The 26,256-nt window shown below is 39.8% G+C and overlaps 2 protein-coding genes across 11 annotated transcripts in view; both read right to left on the bottom strand.

Annotated features, from left to right (window-relative positions):
• Window positions 1-3,560, bottom strand: part of mbd3b (methyl-CpG binding domain protein 3b) — a 6,766-nt gene extending 3,206 nt beyond the window's left edge. The window contains exons 1-2 of one of the 3 annotated variants that reach the window (XM_079470969.1): window positions 2,719-2,808; window positions 451-519 (exon numbers count right to left, since the gene is read on the bottom strand). In XM_079470969.1, coding sequence (XP_079327095.1) covers window positions 451-519; window positions 2,719-2,732 — 83 coding nt within the window. In that variant the 5' untranslated portion in view covers window positions 2,733-2,808. Of the gene's footprint in view, window positions 1-450; window positions 520-2,718; window positions 3,041-3,466 lie in introns of those variants that run through there. The other 2 variants (XM_079470971.1, XM_079470970.1) reach the window with 2 other exon arrangements.
• Window positions 3,342-26,256, bottom strand: tcf3b (transcription factor 3b). Of its 8 annotated transcripts, none has more exons than XM_079470962.1 (21): window positions 25,735-26,256; window positions 22,770-22,866; window positions 21,660-21,732; window positions 18,414-18,481; window positions 18,257-18,323; window positions 17,974-18,014; window positions 17,745-17,877; window positions 17,618-17,664; window positions 15,413-15,512; window positions 15,103-15,239; window positions 14,564-14,660; window positions 14,275-14,333; window positions 14,003-14,081; window positions 13,683-13,756; window positions 11,074-11,277; window positions 10,695-10,806; window positions 10,439-10,586; window positions 9,863-9,919; window positions 8,828-9,063; window positions 8,347-8,481; window positions 3,342-3,560 (listed from the first exon to the last, which is right to left on the bottom strand). In XM_079470962.1, exons 2-20 carry the CDS (start codon window positions 22,842-22,844, stop codon window positions 8,354-8,356), a joined length of 1,935 nt encoding a protein of 644 aa, XP_079327088.1. In that variant the 5' UTR covers window positions 22,845-22,866; window positions 25,735-26,256; the 3' UTR covers window positions 3,342-3,560; window positions 8,347-8,353. The 8 variants fall into 8 exon arrangements, with proteins under 8 accessions (XP_079327088.1, XP_079327090.1, XP_079327092.1 ...); XM_079470964.1 differs by having other exon boundaries at window positions 18,420-18,481; window positions 25,735-26,255; XM_079470961.1 differs by lacking the exon at window positions 3,342-3,560 and adding an exon at window positions 7,676-7,815.

Here is a 26,256-nt window from a genome sequence, read left to right as displayed (position 1 = left end):
AAAATCACATTGAAATGACATTTTAATGCTTTATATAGACACACGTGAACGCACAGAATGTCAGTAGGAATCTATTTGTGTGTGCATTTGATGCGCTAACTAGGACTATCTGCAGATTAAGTTTATGGTATTATTGTTCGTCTAGATGTGCAATTGTCGTGTACGACAAACTGAGCAGCCATAGTGGAAGGTCAAGTCTCTAACATCTGTCTTTCAGTTCCAGAATATTAAAATGAATTTAAAACGTTAGTGTAGAGTTTTCATGGGTGCGATGCAATGATGAGTTCACTGAATATTCTGTATGGTAATACAGTGACAATTTCGTGCTTGATTAAAACACATGCACAAATCTGGACAAACTCTTGGTTTTGGTCAATGGCTCTTCAAGCGTGTCAAGGCGTGCAAACATGTAACACTGATGTTTTTTTAATTGATTAAATAGTATGATACCACAAGCTATACAAACGACCAGCCTCCCCCCTCTCTCGCCTCTGTTCTTCCTCTTCTTCCTCACCTCTGCTAGAAAGAGAACAGTCATGTCTATATATGACGTGTCGTGCTCACACAAGGTCCTTTGAAAGTAGGTTTATTTAGACCACAAAGTAGACTAGTTCTAGTTTACATCATGATTAAGCCACAAAACAACAGGGTCGCCTTTCCGTCTAAAGACCTGTGTGCACTGCCCAAGATAGCACAGGCACATCTGTAGGATGTCTGCTTAACATCTGGAAAACATCCACCGAGTAAAAACATCTGGTCTTTGAGATGTATACGTTTCTTTCTGAGACGTATTGCAGATGTAAATGCAGACATTAAATAGACGTCTTCCAGATGTCACACTCTAAAAGCAGATATTACCCTGACAGCGCGCACACACACACATATCTGGCAGAAATCTATTTGAAGTCTGCTTTACCGTCTGCTTTTACGTCTGCAAGACATCTCAGAGTTTTCTCATCTGCAGTAGGTCTTGGAGACGTCTTACAGACGTACCTGTGCTATCGGAGTATCAATGTCCGATTGAATCCGTACTTAGGAAAATGTATTTATTTATTATAAAATGTATTGGTTTTATTATAGTAAAAGTGTAGTTTCCATGTGTTTAATTGTAGGATTGACTGTTGAGGATGTACTACAAACATCATGTATAAGCAATAACTACTGTCGTATAACCATGCCAAATTTGAGGCTACGATAGCACAGATAAAACCAAAAACGATAGTTATCATAGTTTATGGTCAATGTTCGTTTTGTTTCGTAAGGGGGCTGAATATTTTCCATTTGAGTGATCGAACTCAAATGTAAACAGAACTTTGTGTGGGAGCATAACAGTAGGGTGCACCATAAAAAGCGAAAACGTTCATAACAGGTACTACTACTAATTCACGTATCAGACAATAATAATAATAATAATTTGAAAAACAACTGAAATGCAAGCATCAATTTGTAACACAATTCCTGAAAAACCAAACATCTATCTATTATGATTTATACATTCATTATTCATGTGATTTATAGTATTATAATATTACAAATCATATTTAACTAAAATACTTAACATACTGTGCACAGACATCTATGGTTTCTATTAAATGATTGATGAACCATTTTGAAACGTGCTTTTTCGATCAAATGAATTCATTAAGATGATTATTTTGCGCAAATGACGTTGCGTCGCTACTTTCAATGCGTTTCACGTGCGCATGCGCCCCCATTAAAAAAATGCAAAGATCCCCTCCACAGCCAGACCTACTTTTACATGACAATCCCCTCTCTGTGCTCAGTACCTAACACAACGCACATGGCTTTCGCTTCGCGCACAATCCGATTCCGACTAGACCACTCCCACTTTGTACTCCCGTGGTCTCTTAAGATTGTCCACGGACCCGCCGACTATTGTTCATAAAATACAACGTATAATTCGTCCTATTTACATTTATGCGCAAATTAACTGCTGAAAATCATTCCGCCGTAACGTAGCCTCATCGCTCTTCTACTCAATGAAGGATTCATCCGCCTGGAAAAAGAGGCTACGCTGAGCAAGCGTGAACGATGCTGTCTAATATAAACCCGAAGTGTCAATCATTCAGAACTATACGTATGTGAACACGTTAATACTGCAATTCAAGCAAGTGCTGAATGTTATATGACAACACAACAGTGTCGTGTATGAGACTTTACGCGACGAGCGATTATGCGAGTGTAAACAAATGCGTCGCGAGAAAGCAGGTAAAGCCGAAGACGTGTTTGCCTAACGCCCGAATAACGTTAAGCGAATTCAATATGAAGGATTCCTCGCGAACCCTGTGCGTTAAAAATAGCCGTTCGTGGGACAAAAGCGGACGTGTGCTGTACCTGGTCCCGCGCGACATTAAAACCGGTCATAGATTTAGCCAAATCTGGACCCATTGTCATTTCATCTAATGATAGCTCGCGAGAGCACTTTGTCCGTTCACACCCGTTGTCTGAAATGTTGCTAAAGCGGTATTATAATGTATAGCATTAGCATGTGCTTTACATAGCATTTTCCCTAAAACCATCTCGGTTTGAAAGCACTGCGCAAAGCGCGACACTAGTAACCCCGGCGGGTCGGAGACTACACTACTGGTATTAACAAAAGAGACCGCTCCGCTCGTAAAACATCGTAAGCAGAAAATGCACGCGCGATTATGGACGTGCGACCCGATATATTTGCGCAATCAACCCGGTTGTACTTACTCGTTTTTCTCCATCGTGCATTCTCTGTTAGTGTCGCCTTTTTGTGAATGTTAAATCCCCCTCTCTTCCTCTATACTTTCACTCCCCTCCCCCTTCAATGAGACAAATGAAAGACATTATGCCCGATTAGGGTTGACTTAACGAGACAAAGCCCTCCGGTAGTCGGGTAACCGATGATAATACAATGCGCCGTTGTCTTCGAGAAGCACATTTTGTTTTATTTATATGAAATGATATATAGTGCTATATTCGTATTTGTAAACACTTTTACGCGGTGTGTTGTTTTCAGACTGCTTTGTTCGTGTGAACGCATTCGTCGTGTGGTATAACATTAGTTTGCAGAAAAAAACCGTACTTAAAAGTGTTATTTAATAAGTGTTATTAAATAATCCTGCACATGATTCAAAATGTAGAACTGTTTATGAGAATTTGCTGGAATCGTTTTTGACAGTGATGATATTATTTTAGTACATCTGTGGTAACGATAGCATTTTGGTGGGAACTGGTTACCATGGTAACGGGTCGAAGAGAAAGAAAAGAATGGGACATGCTGGATTTACGGATTTACTCGAAAATACCCCCTCGGATACATCTTAGTCAGAATAAAGACGGATACTAGCTTTGCTGCAATCGTGATTTACATTTTATTAGGAACACAAACACGAGTGGCGAACTATTTAACTAGACTAAATGAAAGCACACACGTTGAAAAGACATTCACCTATTTACAAACGTGAACACTATTTACAGTTTACGCTCAACTTTCTCATTCAAATTCAGTGGTGTGTTGAGTCATGAAACACGAATGATCACATCCATTTGGCCATTTCCAGGTATCAGCCCTGTACAAACAAAGAAGCAAATCGTTAGCAGATCAGAGTTGTTTACAATTGTTTTTCATTACAACCTATTACACTTATGAGTTTAGAATCTGCAAACATTAGGCAATAAGTACAGTCTCAAAACAATCTTGTGCCTGCCTTGCGCTAGCGCCATCTACTGGCCAGTCAAAGAACACCTCAAACATTGGTGCAAGGTGGGGAACACACCAGGTCACTGGTTGATTTCTTCATTGTCGCTTTGAAGGGGTTTCTGGACATTAGTCATATTTTCAAACACGCTATAATGCATTTGCTATGTTTGATCCGTTTTGATTATATTTTGTCATCGTGTCATACTTCGTTTTGAGGAGATAAAATGCTTGTTATCATCGTTGATTGACATGGCAATGCATTTATATCACGTTATTTTTGCGAGTTCAAATTTGGGAGGGTTTTTGGCCTGGTTGGCGGGTTTTAGTGCACTTTGGGCTGGAAATTGTCCACCCGATCTGGCAACACTGACACCAACCTACGCTTTATTCCAAAACCACGATACAGAGGTGGGCTGCTAGTTAGTTGTCCTTCTTGAATTTCCCTCTGATATAAGGCACATAATCCAAAACAACCCGCCAGTCTGTGAAATAGACAAGAGCCACTCCACCTACTGTACCCCAACCGACCATCGTGGGAACCCTGGATTATAAAGGAACATTTTTTCAAAGAGTATGTTATAAACACACAACCTTAGACACGCAAATACTACAGACAGATAGAAAACGCATTGCGTAGTTTTCTTTTGCAACAATAAGAGCGAGAAAACACGTGTTAACAAAATGAAAACTCCAAAATCGTGTATAAAGTGACTTACTAAGTTTTATGCTAAATCGTGATTTATGTACACTTCCATTCTAATGCATTCTTGTTAGTGTACATTACCAGAATTATAGGAAATCATAACAGTAAACCGAACTTCTAAAAGTGGGATTACCCTCCACTCGTAGATACCAAAATAATCATTATAATGGCAAACCACCACATAAAATCACCTTACCAAGCTCTGACAATGGAGACATATTTGGGTCCGATCCGTTTTACTATGTTTTGCATGTTGTCGTCAAGCTTTAATTCAGAATACACCACAAACAAGTTGAAAGACTGCGACAGGACCCACGGCTGCCCATTCATAAGCCTGATAGAAAATTCTGGCGCGGTGAAGGATGCACATGTTGACGTAATCGCTCGGACGTAATGATTTCTAATCTACTATAAAATTAAAGTTAACTTGTTTGTTATGCGACACTACTTATAACAAACATTAGAAATGCTACATTCAAATTAGGATTATACAAATGTATAAAGGCATCACAAACGATTGGTTGCTGCTATAGTTTGAATCGAAGTTCTTGAATAATTTAGTAGAATTTTATATGTAGGCCTAATAATAATTTTCTCAAACAAATCTTGACTGCACAAAACTTTATATTTCCCAAAATGACGAGTAATGAGTTTTTTTACAATGTTTTCTTTTATTTAACTCATTGTAAGGTATACAAGATCCAAAGCAAGACATTGAAAAAAAATGTATAATTCTGTTATTAAAAATGGCACATTTATTGCTACATTACTGTTATATACAGGACAGTTCTCAATACCTACTTTATATATATATTTATAAAAACAAAGAAAAAAAGACAAAAACCGGAGGCACTCTGAAGACACAACAGCAGTATTGATCATGTCCCTACTGCAACTGCAAGACACCAAGTTCTGTAAAATTCACACACATCTTTATAACGATGGAAATCACGGGCAGCGAATTTACTTCGACGTGGTGCGCGATGAACATTTCATTCAACGGTTCACTCAGTTGGACATTCAAGAGAAAATGCTGCAGCAACCAAGGGGATAAAATCCAATTAGCTTGGAGCAAAGTCATATCAGTAAGGAAAAAAAACAAAACACATTACAACCTTCCTCCAGCAGCTAAAGTATTAAACTATAAGCAGAAAGCAGGGGGGTAAATAAGTCCAACACTTTTTTCAAAATGACCACATGTAGCAAAGAAAATGGATGCTTAATGTATGCTATGGCTTGATATGAGAATCATTTTTTAAGTCTAGTGTTCCAGCCCCTTCATTTGAATAAATCAAAGACCTTTTTCCATTTCTGGTTCGGTTCGCAGACCGCAGGGCTAGAGACACTAGCATCTCAAAACCAAAAACCAATTCCACTCTAATCAATGTCTAACACGTATCCCAAAATTGCCAAAAGGTGCACAAACACAGCATTATAAATGAATATGAAGGTTTATACTACAATATTTCTAATAGCTGATTAAACGCTATATGCCAATACTTCCAGAAGAACAAAACTGATGAAAGGAAATTGATGGATGACCCATTTTTGCATTTTCAAATGTAAGGTCAAGTTTACAATAAAAGTAAGTTTAGGCACTAACAAGGCATCACTCTCAAAAAATGAGTCTTGAGAATAAGAAGGCCACAATATAAAAATGTTCAACAACTCATTGTTTTATCTTCATCCAGAATTGATAACGTTTCCATCACACTCCAGGACAACCACCTTGGGACAACAACACTGTTCATCCCCCTCACGGTGAAATGTTTACCTTGAAATGATATCCATTGTGGACATTGTGACAATTACAAAGGCTTTAACACCAAATTGAACCTACATATAAATCAAATCATCTGGGAGGTCTTCTCACGCACATACATGACATCCAATGAACGAATGAAACCTTAACGATGCTGCACGATGACATCGGTATGATAAACAGGTTGGAGACCTTGAAATGACAACTGAACCCACAGTTAGCCAGTCTGACGGAGACGTTTGAGTGCGTGCTCTACGTTTGAATCTTACATTCAAACAAGTTGCATTGTGTGCGTTGGTGAGATCAAACTCGACGGGCAAACACTGCCTGATGCACGACACCATTGCCTAAGAACACTTCTTGTGGCATACAGCCCCTTCTTCCCTGAAAGCAGGAAGGTTTGGAAGTGAACACAACTTGACTACCTCAATCCAATCTCTCCCTAGACAACATTTGTATGGGTGGACCCTCTGAGTAGGCTATAATATATAGGATCCCCAACGTCACGGGACCTGGGACAACCCTCCTGCCCAGATGAAGGCGTTGTGCATACTTTGTTTCTGAAAATATAGGCGTGGTCTTTGAAAACGTACGGCCCATCATACTTGTCTCTTGAGCATTCACTATAGACTCTACACTTCAAACTAATACGTTTTTTTTTGTCATTTAGAAATCTACAATGTATAGACTAACAAAAATATATATATTTATATATATATTCTCACATTTTCTTCAAATCGAAATAACATCCATATATGTGTGAGGTGGACATGTGTGAAGGTGGACTTTTGGCAACCATGACAACAGCCAATCAATGTGGGACAAATTAAAAGGGAATACAACAAAAATATGAAAGATCAACTTGGCAGTTTTGTATGAGCTTAGAGACACAATGTTCAAAATCCAAGCGTTTTGTTTTTACGTGGCAGAAGCTGATGTGAACGTGGCAAAATGCAGCCTCGAAAATGTCTGTTCACATTTCTTCCTTCTGAAAGCCGAATAATATTGGATGATGCAAAACAAATCTCCCGTTTCCAAGCACGCGATCGGGATCTAAACAGTCCGGAGAGCTGTGATAGCCCATGTGCTTTTCTCCCATTCTGGAAGAGCCCTGGCCCACAGAGCAGAGGCATGCTGGGATACATAGTCCTCGAAAGCACCACAGGTTCTTTCCCCTTCCTCGCGGGGTTTGGTTACACAACGCACATAAGACTGTACCTTTCAGTAGGGAATGAGAAACCACAATTTAAAAAAAGTTTGCTCATATACAAGCAACTCCCAAACCACTTTGTTCCATACAAGCGGTTTGCATCTATATAAAATGTAACAATTAGGCACAAATCCATGATTAAACTTGATGTTTGTAGACATTTGTCTTGTCTCTCAATGTAACTTTCTCTCTCTGCAGCGGAAAAATGTCAGTTGTGGACAGAACCTGCCTATTCCTATGATCCATCATTGTACGGAAGCAGAAAAAAAAACTGAGAGAGTTCTTCACATTTGTGCTGGTAATTGTGGTCCGGAGTCAGTCAGTTCAAATCTGTCAGTTTCACCGGTAGGTTTGTGTGTGTTTTCCAAGTCACTATATGCACAGAGAGAATGAGAATGGAAGAATTCAAGAGTCACTTCCTCCAGGAGCCCCAAGAAATTTCACTGGATCTAAGGATGAAGAACAGAGACGGGGAGTTTTACAACATTACATGTATTTAGACACCCAAGTCACACATTGAGATATGCACTGTGTTGCTGCATAGAATAATGTCATCACATTATTGCTTCTTTGCCGAAGGAGATACGCATTTACGAATCGCGCTCTGTAGAGCAGTTTGTCCGTTTAGGGCTACTGCAGAAACAACACTGTGAATTCCATGTAGGGGGACCCACGGTCTGTGTAGATAGAAATAGCTCATTCTAAGGTAATAAAAACATAACGCTTCATTATGCAAGGGATTTATACACCTCTGAAGACAGTTGTGTATATTATATTGCATTTCTGTCTATAGATCCTCCAAAAAATTACACACTGGACTTTTAACGCACATTAATCAATTCATTTCACTTAAAACACAACTCTTTGTGTTTTACAAATGATAGGTTACCCGTTTCAGATATTGAGACAAAGTAATTGTCTACTTGTTTTCACTACCCGTGTTACGCATTGGAAGGTCATTTAAATGAACAATTCCTTACCACATTATCACATGCGTCCATCTCCCAAGCCTGGATGAGCTCCAGACAGCTGCATCTGAGTGTCTCCAACCACCCCAGACACCTTTTCCTCCTCGCGTCGCTTCAGACAGGCTGCTTTGGGGTTCAGATTGCGTTCTAGATGAAAGCGAACACAAAAGTTGACAATGTTAACAGAGATACATTTACATGGAAGTCCAATAAGCGCTTTGTCTCATTACAAACAACATTTTAAATGCCCTATTCACAGTAACTTGTAAAAGTGTTTATTAGCAGCTGTAAAACTAAACAAAACATATGTAAAAGCTAAACCTCACAAACTCAATAAATAAGAGATTCTAATCTCCCCAAGATCAGATATAAACTCTGAAGCTTATTTTAAATGAATTACTGAAAGCGTGGGTTAAACTAAAAATGAAATTGATTGAAAAGTATCTATTAAACTGGTATGTCATTAACACTACCAATGAGGATCAAAACATACCACGGACTTGTTGTTCCAGATTTAGTATAACGTTGACGGCCTGATGCAGTATGAGCAGTTTGGTCTGGGGTTTATCGTTGGTCAGGTGCAGCTGGCACATGCGGCCCAGCTCTTTGAAGGCCTCGTTGATGTCGCGGACACGCAGTCGCTCTCGTGCGTTGTTGGCCACCCGCCTTTCCTTCTCCCTTTCCATCTTTAACTCTGGTGGCAGGTCCTCATCATCTTCATTGTCCAGACTGCAAAGTGGCAAAAAGTTAAATGCTTAATTATATTTACATCAATGAACAATTGTAATTATATTCATGCATGTTTAAAAATGCCAAACTGTCATGTTGGTGCTTGCGTGTTATGCCTAAGTTTCAAGTTAAATGTGAATGACTTACCTGTTATTTAAATGACAAAAATGTTTGGAAAGTTGGACTGATCTGACCTGAATGCATTTTCTAATTAAATGTATCTTTATACATACTAATATATTTTTAATTACAAGCCTTTGCTTAAATATTTAAGTGTTTTTCCACAGTTTTTTTACAAGGATAAAAAAAGCACATTTGAAATAAATGTGCATTAAACTTTTGCCTATTACTGTAATAACTTTGCCTTTAATCAAATCATGACATTAATCTTTGTGTAAAAAAAAAAAAGACGAAACTATTTAGTCTTTTGAGTAACAGTCAAAATACTGAAGCAGAGTTGATACAATACTATCAAAAAGCCATCTAGGGAAAAAAAGCCAGTGGGAGAGTTTGCCCCGCATTTAGTATGTGTACTAATAAAAGTGTGTTAAAGCAAATGTGTCAAAAGCTGCTCCTGGAGAGCCGCTGTCCTGCAGATTTAAGCTCTTTTCCTAATCGAACACACCAAGATTTCTCAAACTTTACTGGCAGATGTGTCGGAGCAAAGACGGAGGCTAAACTCTATAAGACAGCAGCCCTTCATGAGCCATGTGTTTTGATGCCCCGTGTTGTGATCTAACAAGTCGCATCCAGAGTTGTTGTTTACAAACATGCACTCTATGGTGGGAGATAGACTTACTCCTCTTCTCCCTGGTCTGATAAAACTGAAAGGGCTTGATGGGTAAACACCTCCTTTCTGAAAACAATGTGAGAGGTTGGGGAAAAGAGAACACCTTAAAACATGGTACAATGCGAGCTGGGGAAGCCCAACCACTTTGAAATCAGGCCTGGCCCGATGTGATATATTTTTACAAACACACACAATCTATTCTTGTAGATCAGATAAAACAGACTGACTATAAAAGTTTTGACATCAAGAATGAGTAAATGTCTAAGTTAACACAAAGCTGGTTAAAGGGACAGTTCACCATGATGTTTCAAGCTAAACTTACTTCCTGGAACACAAACATCAGATCGTTGAGGATTGACAGCTCACCATTCACTATCATTGCTTTTATTAGACAATACAAGGAATATACAATGAACAGCTGACGCAGTCAGTCACTACCATTCTGCCACACACCTCTCCTTTTGTGTTTTTCGAAAGAAAAGCCATTTTAAACAACACGAGGGTGAGTAAAACTCAGAACTTTAATTTCGGGTGACCTGTCCATTTAACTGATTATTTACTGGAGGACACTAGAACACTCTGTACCTTGGTCTGGTGCGTGACGGTTTGCTTTCCTTCTTCTCTTCCTCAGACTTGTCAGCCACAGAGGAGTTATCATCATCCTCTTTGTCTTCCCTCTTGATATCGGACTTGTTCGAGGAATGCGTCACGTGACCCAGACCTCCAGGCAAACCTGAAGCCAGAGGCAGGAAATCAACTAACATCCCACAGCAACTCTCAGCTTTACATCTGTCGTTTATGTTTTGCAGGTTCAAAACTAAATCAAGTAAAACTTTCTTACTACTGAAATTCTCAGATGCTCCTCCAGGTTGTGAGGCGCCTGAAGCATGAGCCGACTGCAACAAGGTGCTGCTGGCAGGAAGGCACGCGTGGTCGTCATGGTGGCTTCCAGCCTGTGGTGTGGCGCAACCAGGGAGAGTAAACACATATGAATACCCACAGGTGAGATATTATTGTTTTGTGTAACAAGATACTACCACATACAGCTCTTCAAAGTTGCTTTCAAATCAATTACGAGTGGCCTGGCAAACTAGTTTTAAACTAAAGTAATTAAACAGAAGTGGATTTTTTTTTGAAGACTAATATAAAAAATTCCAAAAAAAACTTTCTATGTTCATGTTTTTTTTAAGGTTTCGTCATGCAACCACATGTCTACTTACCATGGCAGGGTGTCTGTTGCTGAGGGGTAGTCCAGGGTTGGAGAAGGCTTGAGGGATACCTCCCATGGGCCCAGTGGCAGAAGAGACAGCGGCCAGTAGGCCGTGCATGTCGGCGTGGGCTCCAGGAATTCCCGGGGCCTGGCCAACCGCATGGCTGCGCAGTACTTTAATGGCCTCCTCCAGCCGGTCTTCCATTTTGTTCTGCTGTGGAAGAAGATTTTGACATTTCCCTTAAAATCTGATGTAAATACAAAGAGATTTTTGATATAAAGGATATCTAATATCGTATATCCCCAGGGCTGTACAGTGTGACATATGTCGCACATGCTACGACAAAATCGATGCTAAGAATAAATTTAATAGTGTAGCACGCTACAGTTGATACAGTTTTGGCAGGTGCATTAGACAAAGCCGCTTGTTTGTGTGAAGTGCGTTTGTCATTGTGCTTGTTAGTGTGTGACACATCACTATTTGTTTTTATTTAAAACATTTTTATTTCATTGTTTTGTTTTCCGGCTGCATCAAGTCCATTGATCTAGAGCCCTATGATGTGGAAAAACATGAAAGGAATCACAAAAGTGGAATTCTACTATTTAAATTGGAGATATCATGCTGTGTCATGCGTTCTGACTTCTTTACACGGTTGAAAGCTTCTACACAAACTTCTCATGCTTAACAAGCTCAACTTGTTAAAAACGAGTTGGACGTATGCCATAGTATTTCTGCGCTTGACACACTCCCCCAGCACTCCAAATTGTTTTGGAAAATTGTTAAGTCTGGATCCCTGTTTTGTAACATTCAGCTTAACATTCTCTGAATGTTTAAGAAAAAAGAATGAATCTTTTTTTCTGCTCTGACAACTGCGAGACACGCTGAAAACTGTGCATCTTAGAAACCTGAAAAAAACACTCTGCTTGCTTATGTTTTTCGATCTTAAACCAAACTTTTAATTCTTCAGCCAAAGTTTAAATCCTGACTTGTTCTTTTCCCTCGTTTATGCATTATGTCTGTAGGCGGTCGTTTGTGGCTGTTTTAAGTTTCGACCACAAGAGCGTTTACTTTCCTGTCAGGCTAGAAAAAGCCTAAAAGCTAAATATAACTAAAAACGCAGTTATGAGCAGCAGGCAGTGTAATAGTAGTGATTTTTATATTTGTTTTAACTTAAATTATGACCATTTGACTAATAGCAGTGTCTGCCAACAAACAAACCAAAACCATGCTTCAGAACAGTTTGAGTAGGTGCTTAAAAGTTGAGCGATGTATTATTACTATGAATTAGACTGCTATCTTGTATCCTGCAATAAATACTAACTTAAATGAAACATTTATTGAAGACTTGAAAGGTTAAGCACTATTCTGTATCACTTCTTTTTACTTCCATTTTATGAAAATCAGCCTAATAAATCGGCTGGCCTGATTAAAAAAGAAAAATCTGCGTAGACCAGAGAAAAACCCTTATTGGTCGACCTCTAATCGAGATTGTCTGGTGAGAGCCGGGGGCCTGCAGCTTACTCTTGTGATAGGGAAAGAAGTTTGAGGTGTGTTTGTTTGTTCACCGCATTTCAGTTATGGATGTTATATAAACGTTGTATATAACGCTGGATTTGGAGATCGTTTGAAACTCATAGATGGCGCGGTCTCCGTGCTAAAAGATGCCGGACATTAACTGCACGCTGCAAGTCACACGTCTATTTTTTGTTGGCAATCGGCGAAAATGAGTAGGAGTCATGAATATGATGTCCGAAACCTCAGTATGCCAAAAACAGTAGGTGAGAAATACCTGGATGGTCTAGTACTTCCGCAGAGATTCGTGAGTGTGGATCGTACGGACACATTTCTATCACGGGATGCCACGGGAGCTGAGCAACGGTCAAATTTAAAAGTAAATCAAATAAATATAGCGGGAAAACTTTAAAGGCGGACGTTCGTTTTTAATGTAAAGGCCAATAAATGAATGTCTCGTAACTAAATTATGCTTTTATCAACGCTCATGTATAGGTTGTTGTTAATACGTCAAAGTGCATTTGGGTCACATGACCATAAACCATGGCAGACGCAGTATGTATGTATTCAAACTACTTCCACTCATACTATATAAAATGTACTGTTTTAAAGGCCGATAGGTAGGTACTTATTCAAATTCAGAATGTACTGTTACAGTATGCAATTTAATTGCCAAAATAAAAGTCTGCTTAATTTAAACCAGATGATAATTATCTTTTAGTTTAATACTTTAATATTTACGATAGTAAGGTACATGCATACTATCGTACACAAGAATAATACTGCAGTTTACTGTAGTAAATTCTACAGTATATTACAGTTTTCTTGAGGACACATGTATTTACTACTTAAAGTAAAGCTTTAAAAATACTAAACTCAGAAAAATAAATATCCGTTTATAACATTAATGTCCTTTTTCAGTTGCCTGTGTTTTTCCGTGATGACCTGCACTTGTGTTTTTAAAGATGATAACGAATCCAACTGTAGCCCAACTGTTTGGCCTGTGCTACAAAACTTTAAACATTTTTAGCACCGGTGCTGCTATGTGCAAAAAAGTTAACGTACAGCCCTGTTATATGCCAGCAAATGCAAGTAGTCCAACTCACCAATGCATGTAATCCACCTTCATAATTAGGAGACAAAGCAGCCTGGCTAGAGGGTCTTGGCCACTGCGCTGTACCTGGCAAGATGACAGAACACGTAATTCAAAACTTGACTATGACAGCAGAGGGCGCTCCGGGTCTTTAAATTTATGCCTCAGTCTGCCTGCTCCCAAAACCAATCAATCTAAAGGGAATAATGAATGATTCTTCCGGTTCCTTCCTCTGCAAGCATGTATGAGTCTCGGTAACTTAACACAAACCAGATCTAGATATCTAGGAAGCTGATCTGGCTTTTGCGTAATAAGATGGCAGAAATGACTTACTTGCAATGCCCTGAGGGGAGCCCACAGGAGTGGAAGGGGAAGAAGAGAAGTTGTTGCTGTTGTGGTCCGAAGGATATATCTATGAAACGATACACGGTAAAAAAGAAATGATGCCATCAGCACTGGGAAACTTTATGCTCAGATTACAGGCAAAAAGTAAAGGATTCATTATTCCGTTTTTGAGTTTCACTCATATTTTTATTATAAATACACATCATCCATCTTCACACGTTCAAATACACTTTAATGGCAATTAACAGAGCCTTACTCACCGAGGCAAGAGCTTTTCCGATTTCATCACCTGAGCTGCCTGTGACAGTGCCTCTACCGGCTGTGAGAGAGAACGAGAGAACTCATTAACATTCATTATCTCACATGCTACGTCGATGTCATTTCTATTCAGTTAAAAAGGAACATTCAATGTCTGAATGAAAGATGGAACAGCATTTTCTCTAAACGATGGTTCAAGATCAAGACAGTCAAGAGAAGAGTTTGAATCAAATGTGAACATGATTACAGATTCATTGTTAATTCAAGGCTATCCTAGAGAAGGTAATTTACCCATAAGGCTGTCTGTTCCATTCATGGAGGATGTGTGGCTATAGGCTGCAGAACCTGAATGAAAACCATTGACGTCGGCTCCATGTAAAGGATAGTTCTGTTGAGACAAAGTTGTGTCAAACTCTTTCTACAAGCTAGGAAACCTAAAACAAACATAAGGCGATTAATCGCGTTCAGAATAAAAGTTTGTTTACATAATATGTCTATGTACCGTGCTTATAAATACTGTTTGTATTTATAAACACATACACGCATGTGCTTATAAATACTGTTTGTATTTATAAACATATACGCATACATGCATATACTTAAGAAAAATACAAAAATAAACATTTATAGGCTATACACTTTAATTTATTGGTAAATATAAATAAGTACATGTAAATATTTCCCAAATATGTACATGTGTATGTGTTTTTGTTTACAAATACAAAACGAATATGCACAATACACAGAAGTATATTATACAAACACAATTTTTTTATTCTGGATGCAATTTATCATGATTAATCGTTCGACAGCCCAAAAATCAGACATACCATCCTGTCTTGTGGGTTGATTGCTGAGAAAGAGCCTGGCTGACTGATGTGTGGTGAATTCCCCAGCATAGCCGTGTAGCCGGACTGGCCTAAGGATCCAGAGGGAGCCCAGGGGTCCGGAGAGGAATGGAGGCCTTCTGCGAACACACGACAGATGGGGTGGATCAATATTACCGTTCTACGTGATATTATAACCCTTATAATAATTTGTCACTAATAATCAGTGTGTGTAAATACATTTGCGTCAACAAAAAAACTAAATTTAGTTTGAAATGAAAAGCTAAATATTCCTATAGAAACGAACACACACCTTGCATGTAAAATGATCCTGGGTACACAGAACCAGGTTTGGAGCCTGGGTAGGCGGCACTGTCGCGGATATAATCCTCACCAGAGGTGGCGGCATAAACCTGAAGTTGTAAACAAGGTACATGAAGAACATAAAGACACAGAGAAAGTGAATAATTTACACATGAGCGCGCAACTGGTACGAAGCCCTGAAGCTGGCAGGCAGTTCACAATTTTCGGTACGAATGACGTGTACGCGTGTTTCCATAGTGCCCCCTCAGATAAAGTGGCAGGGACAGAGAACAGAGCATGCTGGGAAATGCGCCACGGCCATCTCATGGCACAGTCGGCGCTTCCTCTCGCACTCCCGTGAGCCAAAAAAGGAGAGGGAGGATAGCATCGCTAAGATCGAGTCCAAATCAAGCAAAGCACCCTGGATAAGAGCTTTTCCACAACACTCGGGTGGAAAATAGGACAGGTTTTAAATACACCTTTCCTAAAAAAAACAAGTTATTTAGATAGGTCGATAGGTTCAAACATACGTTAGCGAGCTTGAACGACATTGGACAAAGAACCGCAATTCTAAAACCATGATTTGAACCGTCGCTCCTTATCCCACACGTTTTTACGCGTATGATATGATTTGTATGTTTGTGCACATACATGCGGGAGCTTTTGGGAGGGAGGAGGTTGCGGGTGGGTCTCGGGCCAGAGGAGAATACAAATCCAGCAAAGCGATATTTCTCTTTTGCCTGTAATTTGATTTAACAGGGAGAAGTGGGATGGGAATGGAGAGATGCACTTCTAATTACAGAGCCATCTGCCTGCTGCTGGAGCCCGTCCAACTCCACAGGCAGCTGGGCTGAAGAGGGGAGGGGTGAGAACGGTGGGGGGAGAGGTCTTGCTGAAGGAGTGCCACGAAATAGACTGTTCGATTATGTGGAAACCGCATTAAAAAGAACAAATAAGGGGGGGAAGAAACTAGCAGCTTAACTGCTGGAGCACGGCGCTTGCGATGCCAAGGTCGTGGGTTCGATTCGTAAGGAACTCACCACTTTTGAAGCACGGCCACTTTAAAATGAAGACGTCTGCCAAAATGCATATATTTAAATAAAACTATGCAAATGGGACTTTAGCAAAAGTTCGTGAGGAAAGAAACATCTTGTTGCATGACATGTCAAGGATCAATATGCAAGACTGAGTCAGACTTGTCTGGATGTTTTTCAGACAAAAAAACATGTCTGAAGGTAGCGGGGGGAGGTAGAGTCAGAGTATTAGAATGCTGCAGCTGCACAAGAGGAAGTTATACAGAGTTGTGGAGTGGGATTCAGCAGTCGAGAGAACCTTAGCTCATCAGCAACCATTAATCTGAGCTAAGACAAGGAGAAGAGAGAGAGAAAGAGAGATAGACCGAGGTGCAAGGGGAAAAGCAACTGGGTCATTTTGGTGGTGTTGGAGGGGGGCTGGCAAAGGCAAGTCTGAAATAGTGTTTAGAAGTAGGGCTTTAAAGAACAGGGTTCATATGGATCTATACAAAAAAAAATAAGTTAGCCACGCGATAAAATATATTGTTTTGGTACGGCCAAATTCCATTTTCGAAATTGAAGACTTGGACTGAATAATTAAGAAAGAGCAGCCAATAAGAGCACAGAATAGATAGGAACTACTTTAGTATTGTTTAAAAGCATCTCAGGGTAAGACCTGAAGAAGCTGCTTGATAAAATGACAAGAAAACATTTCAGCAAATTCTAGTAATTCTTAAATTTACTGTTATATAAGATTATCAAATATGACACGTCAATTAAAAAAAGAAAGTTACAAGATGATTCCCATAGTTCTCTTTGTTTTATTTAATAATTTTGATGAGTCCATCATTGTTCTGAAATATGAAAACATAAGTGAGCAAGTGTCCATAACTTTTTGACCGGTAGTGTATACGTATATATAAACGCACACTAAAAGATTTGCAATCTTTAATGTAGTATGTAACTGGTACAATATATATACAGACACACACATATACATATATATACAAAGTCCCATAACTGACAATTTACTACTAGAATACTAAAACTTAGTAGGCTGATAAACTATCCCTCTTGAGTTTCCTATAAGGCACAAATTTGCTGACTGTATAATTCTAGATAATTCAATATCCAACAAAAAATTTCATGAAAAATCTCAACAACAAAAAAAGTATAATAGGAGCGTTTATGAAATCACTTACAGAAGATGGCAGTCCCGATGGCTTTCGAATCTTTTTAGGTTGGGGGTCTGCAAAAAGATCAAAGTAGCTAATTTAATCCATGCAAAGGCATACTTATTTTATGGAAGCCTTATGCAAGTTACTTTACCCATTGCTCCGTCCGAGGGGCGTCTCCGAGGATTATTAGGGTATGACGAATAGAACTGAGAGCCGGATTTCAGGCCGGATGGGGACATGGCGTCTGCGGAGGGCATGGTGATGTCTGATGGCAGAAACCCGGGCTAAGGGAAACAACAAGATTTGGTTTAAAGGTCAATGAGTCTACGACTGTATTAGTTTCCATAAAATGTAGATCGGCCCTTGAAATAAAAACTTACCTGACCCCCGAAGGACGAGTATGGAGCTCTTTCATTCTTACCTACAAGAAAGCAACAAGTCAATGCCTTATGTTCAAAGATGTCTTATGTTCATGGCTGGCAACTTGTATAAAGATCAAGTATAAGAATGATTGTTAAAAAGGTAAACAAAACCACTATGCGAAGGTTACTATTGTCTATTTGAGTCAGAAGCCTGTCTACCTCCCGCTGAGCAACCAATGGAGGAGTTTCTACACCAGTGGCCTTGAAATCACCCAACCAGACACTTATTAGTAAAACTCACCGCTAATCCCTGTGCCAAGGAATGGAGAAGACAGTCCATCATGGTCGTTGTAGCCCTCTCCATAGCTCTGGAAAAGCGTATACAGACAGAGACCGTTAGAAAAGACAAAACGTGCCCCAACTACACTATTAAAATAGATGAATTAGTTTGTGCTTACCCGTACCTGGCTGAAAGAAGGACTGTTCTGATCACCGCCAGCCCAGGGACTAGTACGTTCATCCATACCTTCGAAAACAAAACGACCAAAAAGCCATCAGAGCAAATATCCGATTCAACGTACGCCAGACCTACATCTTTTTAATTCTTTGTGAGCCATTGAACGTCTGGTGGCCAGGTCGCCGTGCATGTCGGACAGCCTCTGGATCTCATCCAAATCCATCACACCACACTAATATCCATGTCATTCAGCAAGCTTCAACATCACTGACCATAAAGGGAGCATTCATTCAGTCACTGGATCTCATTAAGACAAGTGTAGGGGCCGGGGGTTTTGGGGGGGTGTGTCTCGGGTGTATCATGGAAACCAGAACAAAAACAAGGCTGATCAAAGATTTGCTAAATTAGCATCATTGTATAATTGGGAGTAGATGCACGAAGAGAACAGAGGTTGTAGTTCACCGCTTACAGGATATGGGATGTCCATAAAAACGTCATCACTACGATATATTTGTAGTAACATTGTTTTTCTTTTTCAAAGGTTATTGCGGGAAGTGTACCGGAGCAGAAATTTCTCATAAAGCATTCCCCTCTCCCTCCTGTGTTATGCCTTAATGCAAAGCTCTCCAAAGACACATGGCTTAATTGCACGCTGATTTGCATAATTGTGCATATTAATGCGGTTGGTTTATGAATATTCATATTCTCCTTTTGATTTTTTTCCGAGGTCTAATTAAAAATGTGTGAGAGAAGAGGGGGTCTCAGCCAGAGCAGCCACTGAACGCCGAGCATGAGTGATGAAGCTAACAAAGCAGAGCAAATAGCGACATCCACGCTGACAGCCGTGATCTATGGAGCCCACGCATGCAGCATGGGAAATGAAGTGGGCACTGAGTGAGTGAGTCAAAGAATCTCTCCGACAGAATGAACTTATGTGGAGAAAATGAAGTGGCAGAAGGATTCAGATGGACTATATACGATTTTAACACGGGTTTTGGATTGGATTTGTCAGTGGGGCTGTTACAATCGTGGGTTTTCTATGAATTGTCATATGAGCAAACTGAACTGGTGCCTTCCTGACAAATTTTGTTATGTAGACACAATGCTGCTTTCTTTGAGGATACAATGTGATTTAGCCTTGAAGAAAACATTACTTGTTGATAAAATGCATTAAAAAAGCAATTCAAGAAAAATATTGGACATGCAGTGATGCACGAACTGCTTCTATTTCCTGTGCTGACAAATTATATTTTCTTTTATACTCTTTCACTTAAGACAGCTATACATAAGCTTAAATCTAGCATTAGAACGCCAAAAGTTGTGATTTAAAGTGAAAGTTCACTAAAAAACTCAAATTCTTTCATCATTTACTCACACTCATTTCAAACCTATATGGGAGCGACCAGGGGGAAATGGGCTCTGTCCTGTCCTAACGCTATCAACAGTGGGTGACGGGTTGGGCAGCTGCGGAGGTGAGCGAGAGGACACGTAGAGAAGCTCTCGCGATCACCTCCGCTATACCCAAGAAGGGGGGAGGAGATGGCTTAATGCAATTAGCACCCTTCGGAGCACTTTTGTTTTGGGGAACAGATGCACTATTGAAGGCCAAAGCTTCCTCTGAAGATAATTTCTGGATTTTCAGTTTGCAGCTCATGAGAGGCAATAGAAGCTCTTGAAGATTGCTATATTGGGTGCCATGATACAGGCGGTGCAAGAGTGAGAATGACAGCTCGCGCAGATGGAGGATTGTTTGGATGCATATTGTTGGGAAATGTGATGATTAACTCAAAACACAAGTCGCATTGTATTCTCCAAGAAAGCCACACTGCGTCTACAGAAATAAGTTTCCAATAATTGGCACAATTAATATTTTCAACTAGCATGACAACGCAAGATAACTTTCGATTAACTTCAAATTCATCAAATTTTTTAAGTTCACAACACTTCAAGTGCTTTTTTAAAATATGAGCTTTACATCTTGAAAGATGAGCCAAAATGCAACCGATATAGCTTAACATAACTGAAACCTCAAAACATTCCTTCAATGAAATACCATTGTAGAACGGTCCCTTACACTCTTGTTTTTCAACAGTGATTCCGAGAACGTGTCATATCCTGTTATACCGAGTTCATAGGGTGAAGCTAATGTTGACTGATGTTGGGATCTTCTACCAGAGTCTCACAAGTGACAGATTTAAGAGTCGAGGGTCATCTCGGTGTCAGGTGGCTCTCGCAATAAAAATCTCAAACTGAGACGTTAGCTCAACCCCGCTATGTAATCGCACTTCGGCCCGTCACAGGCCGAGAGTGGAGCTGGTGATCTTTCACAATGTTTCTTTCGCTGTTTTCATGCAGGCCTCCTGCGGGGTGGTGGGAGGTATGAGAGAGCTTTGTTTCAGAGTGGGTCCATTTCCTGTCAGTTGGCAGGGGGAGAAAGTGTTTTCTTGTGTGGGGGGAGGAGTGTTTTACGCCGTGGGGTGGGGGAATCGTTTGGAGACCGTAAGGCCTTCATTGAAGTCTTTGTTCTCAGATTGTTCTTGTTCGGAGTAATGTTTGGAGTGTCGATTGGAGACAGACGAGCGGACTAAAAAGACTCAAATACACTGGAAGTTCAAGCCCTGGAGAACTTCTTAAAGGACCTCTGATCGTATAAATGGAACCAACGCCAGCAAACAATGGGTGGCAAAAGTAACATTTGAAAGAAGTTTGTGCAACTGGTTATTAAAGAAACAAATTAACAAACTTTGTAGTTAACAATATGCTATTAATATTTCAAGATTTTTAAACAATTCAAGAGTTAATGATGAATATGAACAATAAATATCTAAACTACGCACACACTAAAACATACTTCAAATGTATAAAACCAAAAACAAGTAAAGGCTCTTCTCGACCTAACAAAGTTTTTACGACGTAAACTCCTACAAGTTTGTGCAATAGGTGCTTTTGAACTCCGCAGCCAGTTCAAAGAGATCCGAACTGCCCCGAGCTTTGACTCGGGATACTCTGAAGGTATATTCATAAAAGAGGGGGTTTAGGAAACAAGAAGTGGCATGTCCTTTTTCTCTGTTGAGATGAGCGAGCACTTAGCAACTGCTCTAAACACCCCCATAATTCCCCTAAAGAACCCCCTTTCAGCTCATAATAATGTTTTTTTAGAAACATGGCAAATTAAGGTATTACATGGGACATTTCTGTCCAAACAAACCTTGATATGAAAGTAATGCATTTAGTTCTGAAGGCTTACCTGAACCACCAAATTGACTGCTGGCGAGTGTGGTTGGCCTGTTCTTCCCATTGGCCACAGGGGGTGCAAACATCTACGGCAAAGCAAAGAGACAGAGATGCAGACTTTAAGCATGGCGTGGATTATATGGCACAGCTTGTTTCAACAGGCGCTCGCAGACAGCCAACAGCATCTAGATTTTATGAAACCATTACTGCGGAATTACGATATGTAACATCAACTCCGCAGTTTACATTAAAGGACCTGTCATTTTGATCATACAACCCAATAACATATATCTCTGGGTTGAAAAGGACCCGTTTACACGGACGGATGATGCATCTTTGTTTTTGAAGTGCAAAGAGTGCATGGTGCACGGAAGGGACTTTCTGGTGTGGTAGTCGGTTTAACAATGCGAGGTGTCTTTCACAACACCAGTAAGGTTCACGGCTATATGCTGACTAAATAAACCATCAAGAATATGTAATGAGTTGTGAGATTCTAATTCATTTGGTGTGGCACATCTGATTATCAATGTATTGTCTCAATTGATTTGCTGCTCCAGTTGATGGCAACTTTCCAACGCAATAAATTAAGCACGGTTCGAACTATTCACTGAATTGAGTGATTAACATTTTACATTTGCTACTTTTTAATGCTATGCAGAGCGGCATGACTGCCCAGAAGACTTTTTAACAACAAATGAAATGAGAAAAAATAAAGAGAGGAGGATTACCAGAATATTTATGGCAGGACATTAAAATCAGAGTAATGAGCAATGGTTTCAGGATTTAAGATGTTCTAAAAAGAAGTCCCATACAGTTAAACCCCTCAAATTCTTGAGCAATGGCCATCAAACCGTACATCTTTAGGCCTAGTCGTGGGACAGCATGGAATTAAATGACCCATTAAAATGTTTATAGCCACCAACAACTCTCTCATACAATCAATAGAATCAATATGGCTGTCATGAGTTCCAATATGGGCAGAGGAAACAGAAAACTGACATAACGGCAAAAAAACCTCCTTGAGGTCAGATTCAGGACGAAAAATTCAAATGATTTTCTTAAGAGATTTTTGGCTTCATATCTAATGGAAATAACCTAATAGTAACCTTACTCTGGTTCTTACCGCACTAAAATCTAACAGGTCGTTGAGTTCCTTATCTGTTCCAACCGTGGTCATTCTCTGCTGTGGCTCGGTCATACCCCTCTGTCTTTAAAGAACCCTAAAGGAGAAACACAGAGACACAGCTGAGTCGAGCCATCTAAACCAGAGAAGCGAAAAAAATGTGTCCTTGTGTAGAATAGCAGCTAGATGCACAACTACACTGTGTGAATGACACACATCAAAAACGAAACATAAACAATAATCGAAGTACATTCAATAATAATTGTGTTGCCTTACAAAACCAAACCATATGGCGCAACCACCATGTACACTACAGGGGCATGTCCCCCACAAATATTCAGGTCACTGTGCTTTTTAAACTCCTCGAAGACCCTTATTTCGAATCTCAAATGACAAAAGATTGTTTTGTTAACACACATTCGATTGAATTAACTACCATTATTTAAAGGGTAGTTCACCCAAAAATGATGTCACCATTTACTCACCCTCAAGTTGTCCCAATCCTGTATACAATTCTTTGTTCTGTTGAACACAAAGAACGATATTTGGAAGAATGCAGGAAAGCAAACAGTACTGGCGCACCATTGACTACCATTTTAATTTTTCCTACTATGGTAGTACTAGTCAATGATGTCCCAGTCATTCTTCCAAATATTGTCCTTAATGTCTAACAGAACGAAGTAATTTATACAGGGTTTGAAGGAACAACTAGATGGTGAGCAAATTATGACAGATTTTTAATTTTTGGGCGCAATGTCCCTGTAAGGATGCTTCAGGAAATACCACTGCCAAGTTATTATCACTACACCGAAATCCAATCTTAAACTGACAATTAATTTATCTGAGGACAACCTGTCCCGTTTACACACTTCTGTTAGTCCTGTATGACTTACATTACATAGAAGGTGGAAAACGATCATCTGAATATAACATATGTTCATTTACTTCATTACAAACTATTTTGAATGGGTGTTACAAAATGTAGACCAACTGAGATCTTTTGGTTTATCATTAACAGGTTATCTGTAAAGACAGCACACTGTTTAGAAAGCAAGTCCTTGTTTATTTGTACTAAACCAAATTATGCTCAGATGACATATTGATCATTCCCATTCGTAATAGTTTTGTTATGCAACAGAAGAACAGCAATGAAACAAAGAATCGCCAACGAAAGTCAATCAGTTTCCCTGAAACCATATCACTACATGGAACATGCAAATCTATATCCTTAACTTGTACATCTATATCAGGTCCATGAGTTATAGTTATCACGGCCCAAACGATTTGCATAAAAGGAGACCATCGAACATGGATTTATTTAAACAAGCCAAAAAAGGCTCTTTTTCGCCCTCCATTGCAATAAAGGAGAAACTTTGGTGAGGGGTCTTATATGCTGCTGCATGCCAACAGGTGGTGTGCTTTTGCGGTCTCCTATATTTACCAGCCATTCATTTCTTTCAACAGTTGATTATAACGCCATTAGGAGCCAGTAACTAAAATATACGTGTTATTACACCTTGCGAGAACATATTTGTCCTCGAAATGGTTTCTTGACGCCAACAAAAAGAGCCAAATAAAAACTAATGGAAAGTGCCCCCTCGGTGGAAAGACAAGTAAGATAACACGGGGCCCGAATCTGCCTCCAACTCGAGACACGCGTTCAAAAATATATTTTTTCCCTTCGGTGAAACCATATCTTTTCACGTACAAGGTGAGAAAAGCAAAAACGTCGAGCATTTAACTGATATGAACGACACGGGTCGTCGTAAGAGGTGAAGGCCACGGTAACAGCTCACATCATGCACGCGATAAAGATAAAAAACGGTCGGAAAAAATAACATACGCACTTAAAACGCATTTTCCGCAATAAAATTGTATTTTAATTCAGTGCCTTTACATTCGCGGTCAGCGGTAAGCGAGCGCAACAGGGTTCACCGCAAACCGCCAAATAATTGGCCCGAGAATAAATTGCCGTTACGAATGAAATGCCACCAAAAAAAGTCCACTTGACTTTTAATCGTTTTTTTTATGTCTAGATATGTTCCGACTCATGTTTAGTCGCGTCTTTTTGTGTACGCAGGCTTAAGCTTTACCCAGACTGGAACAATGTCAACATTTATTCACAGTTGTAAACTTATCGTATTCCGATAGCTAACCATGTCCAAAAGCCATAGGCCACGGCAACAGATCTCACGTTAATTCGGACGCGTACTTTTGAAAGCAGAGGTAAAATTATCAAAACGATCCAGGCGTCCGGTCGATATTTTTTTTTAATAATTCACGCGTTATGAGAAACGGGCTAATATGTCTGGGGATAAAGCGCGCGTGCCTTTCGCGTTTATAAAAGTATCGCGACAAAATGTCAACTTTTCCTCAAGGGACTCGCAATTTGATGAAGTCGAGTGAGTGGGGGTGGGGGGCACGAGGAATTTCCTGCCAAAAATCTGCAACAAAGTGGCTAAATAAACCATTTAAAGTGGAAACCAAAAAGTATTAATACGAAGCACTAGTACTCGAGACGTGTTATAAGCGGCGTGAAATTAAAAAGAATACAAATATGGAACATGAATTAAAGTTACTTTTGGGAGTTTGTAATTTAGAGATACGTTTTCAACTGACAGCTCTTGCTTTTAACTATTCGGGTAAACTCCGTGGAACCCGCAAGTCACGGTCGGCGCCCCGTAAAACTAATCCTTACTTTGATAAAAGGACAAAGGAGACATTTCTGTTAGAATTGAAGTGGGTTAAAGACCACCAACACAAAAAACTGGGCAGGACTTCCCACCACAGCCACCACGTAAAAAAGAAAAAAGTCTGCATCCCCCCACTTCCATAACCAGACATCCCAAAAACTTGTTAAATGGGCGATGGAAGTTCAACGTGCATTAATGTGACTTCTCGGATCTAAACCCGAGACCAAAACATTGAGCTTGTTATCATGTAAAACAGTACACAAAAGCATTACCTCTGTTTATAAGATGCCTCGCATCCAGTAGTAAAAAAGAAAGGTTGAATCTCGCAGAGAAAAACCATAAAACTTGGACGAATTTGAAGCACGGCACATTAAAAGCGTTGGTAGGGCAAAACAACGTGTCTTATTCCTCCTCTGACATCGCTCTACAAAACATCAAGGCCATAAATACAATGTTGCAGGTCTGTATCCAGACAATCCCGCGCCACGACTTCCTTTATGTTGTTACAATTGAGGCGAATTCATTCTTCTAGTAGACATCTTGACCACCACCATCCACATTGTGAGCAGCAACAATGTATTCCTCCGCATGGAAAGAGGGGCCTCGAACGCAAGGGGTGTCCAGTTTCACGAGCCCGGGAGAGTCAAGAGTTTTTGCGACGAAGTCTACGAACGAAAACGCAAAAATTAGTCGAGACGTTCGGTACAGTTGTTAATCGTTTGTTAATCGTATCTGTTACGATGATGGTTTCCCCAAAAAACGATTGATAATAGGAACTATAATTTCCGGCGGAG

Source organism: Barbatula barbatula (assembly GCF_947034865.1).
Source record: "Barbatula barbatula genome assembly, chromosome: 13".
Lineage (NCBI taxonomy): Eukaryota > Metazoa > Chordata > Actinopteri > Cypriniformes > Nemacheilidae > Barbatula > Barbatula barbatula.
This window is presented reverse-complemented; position numbering and strand designations above follow the sequence as displayed.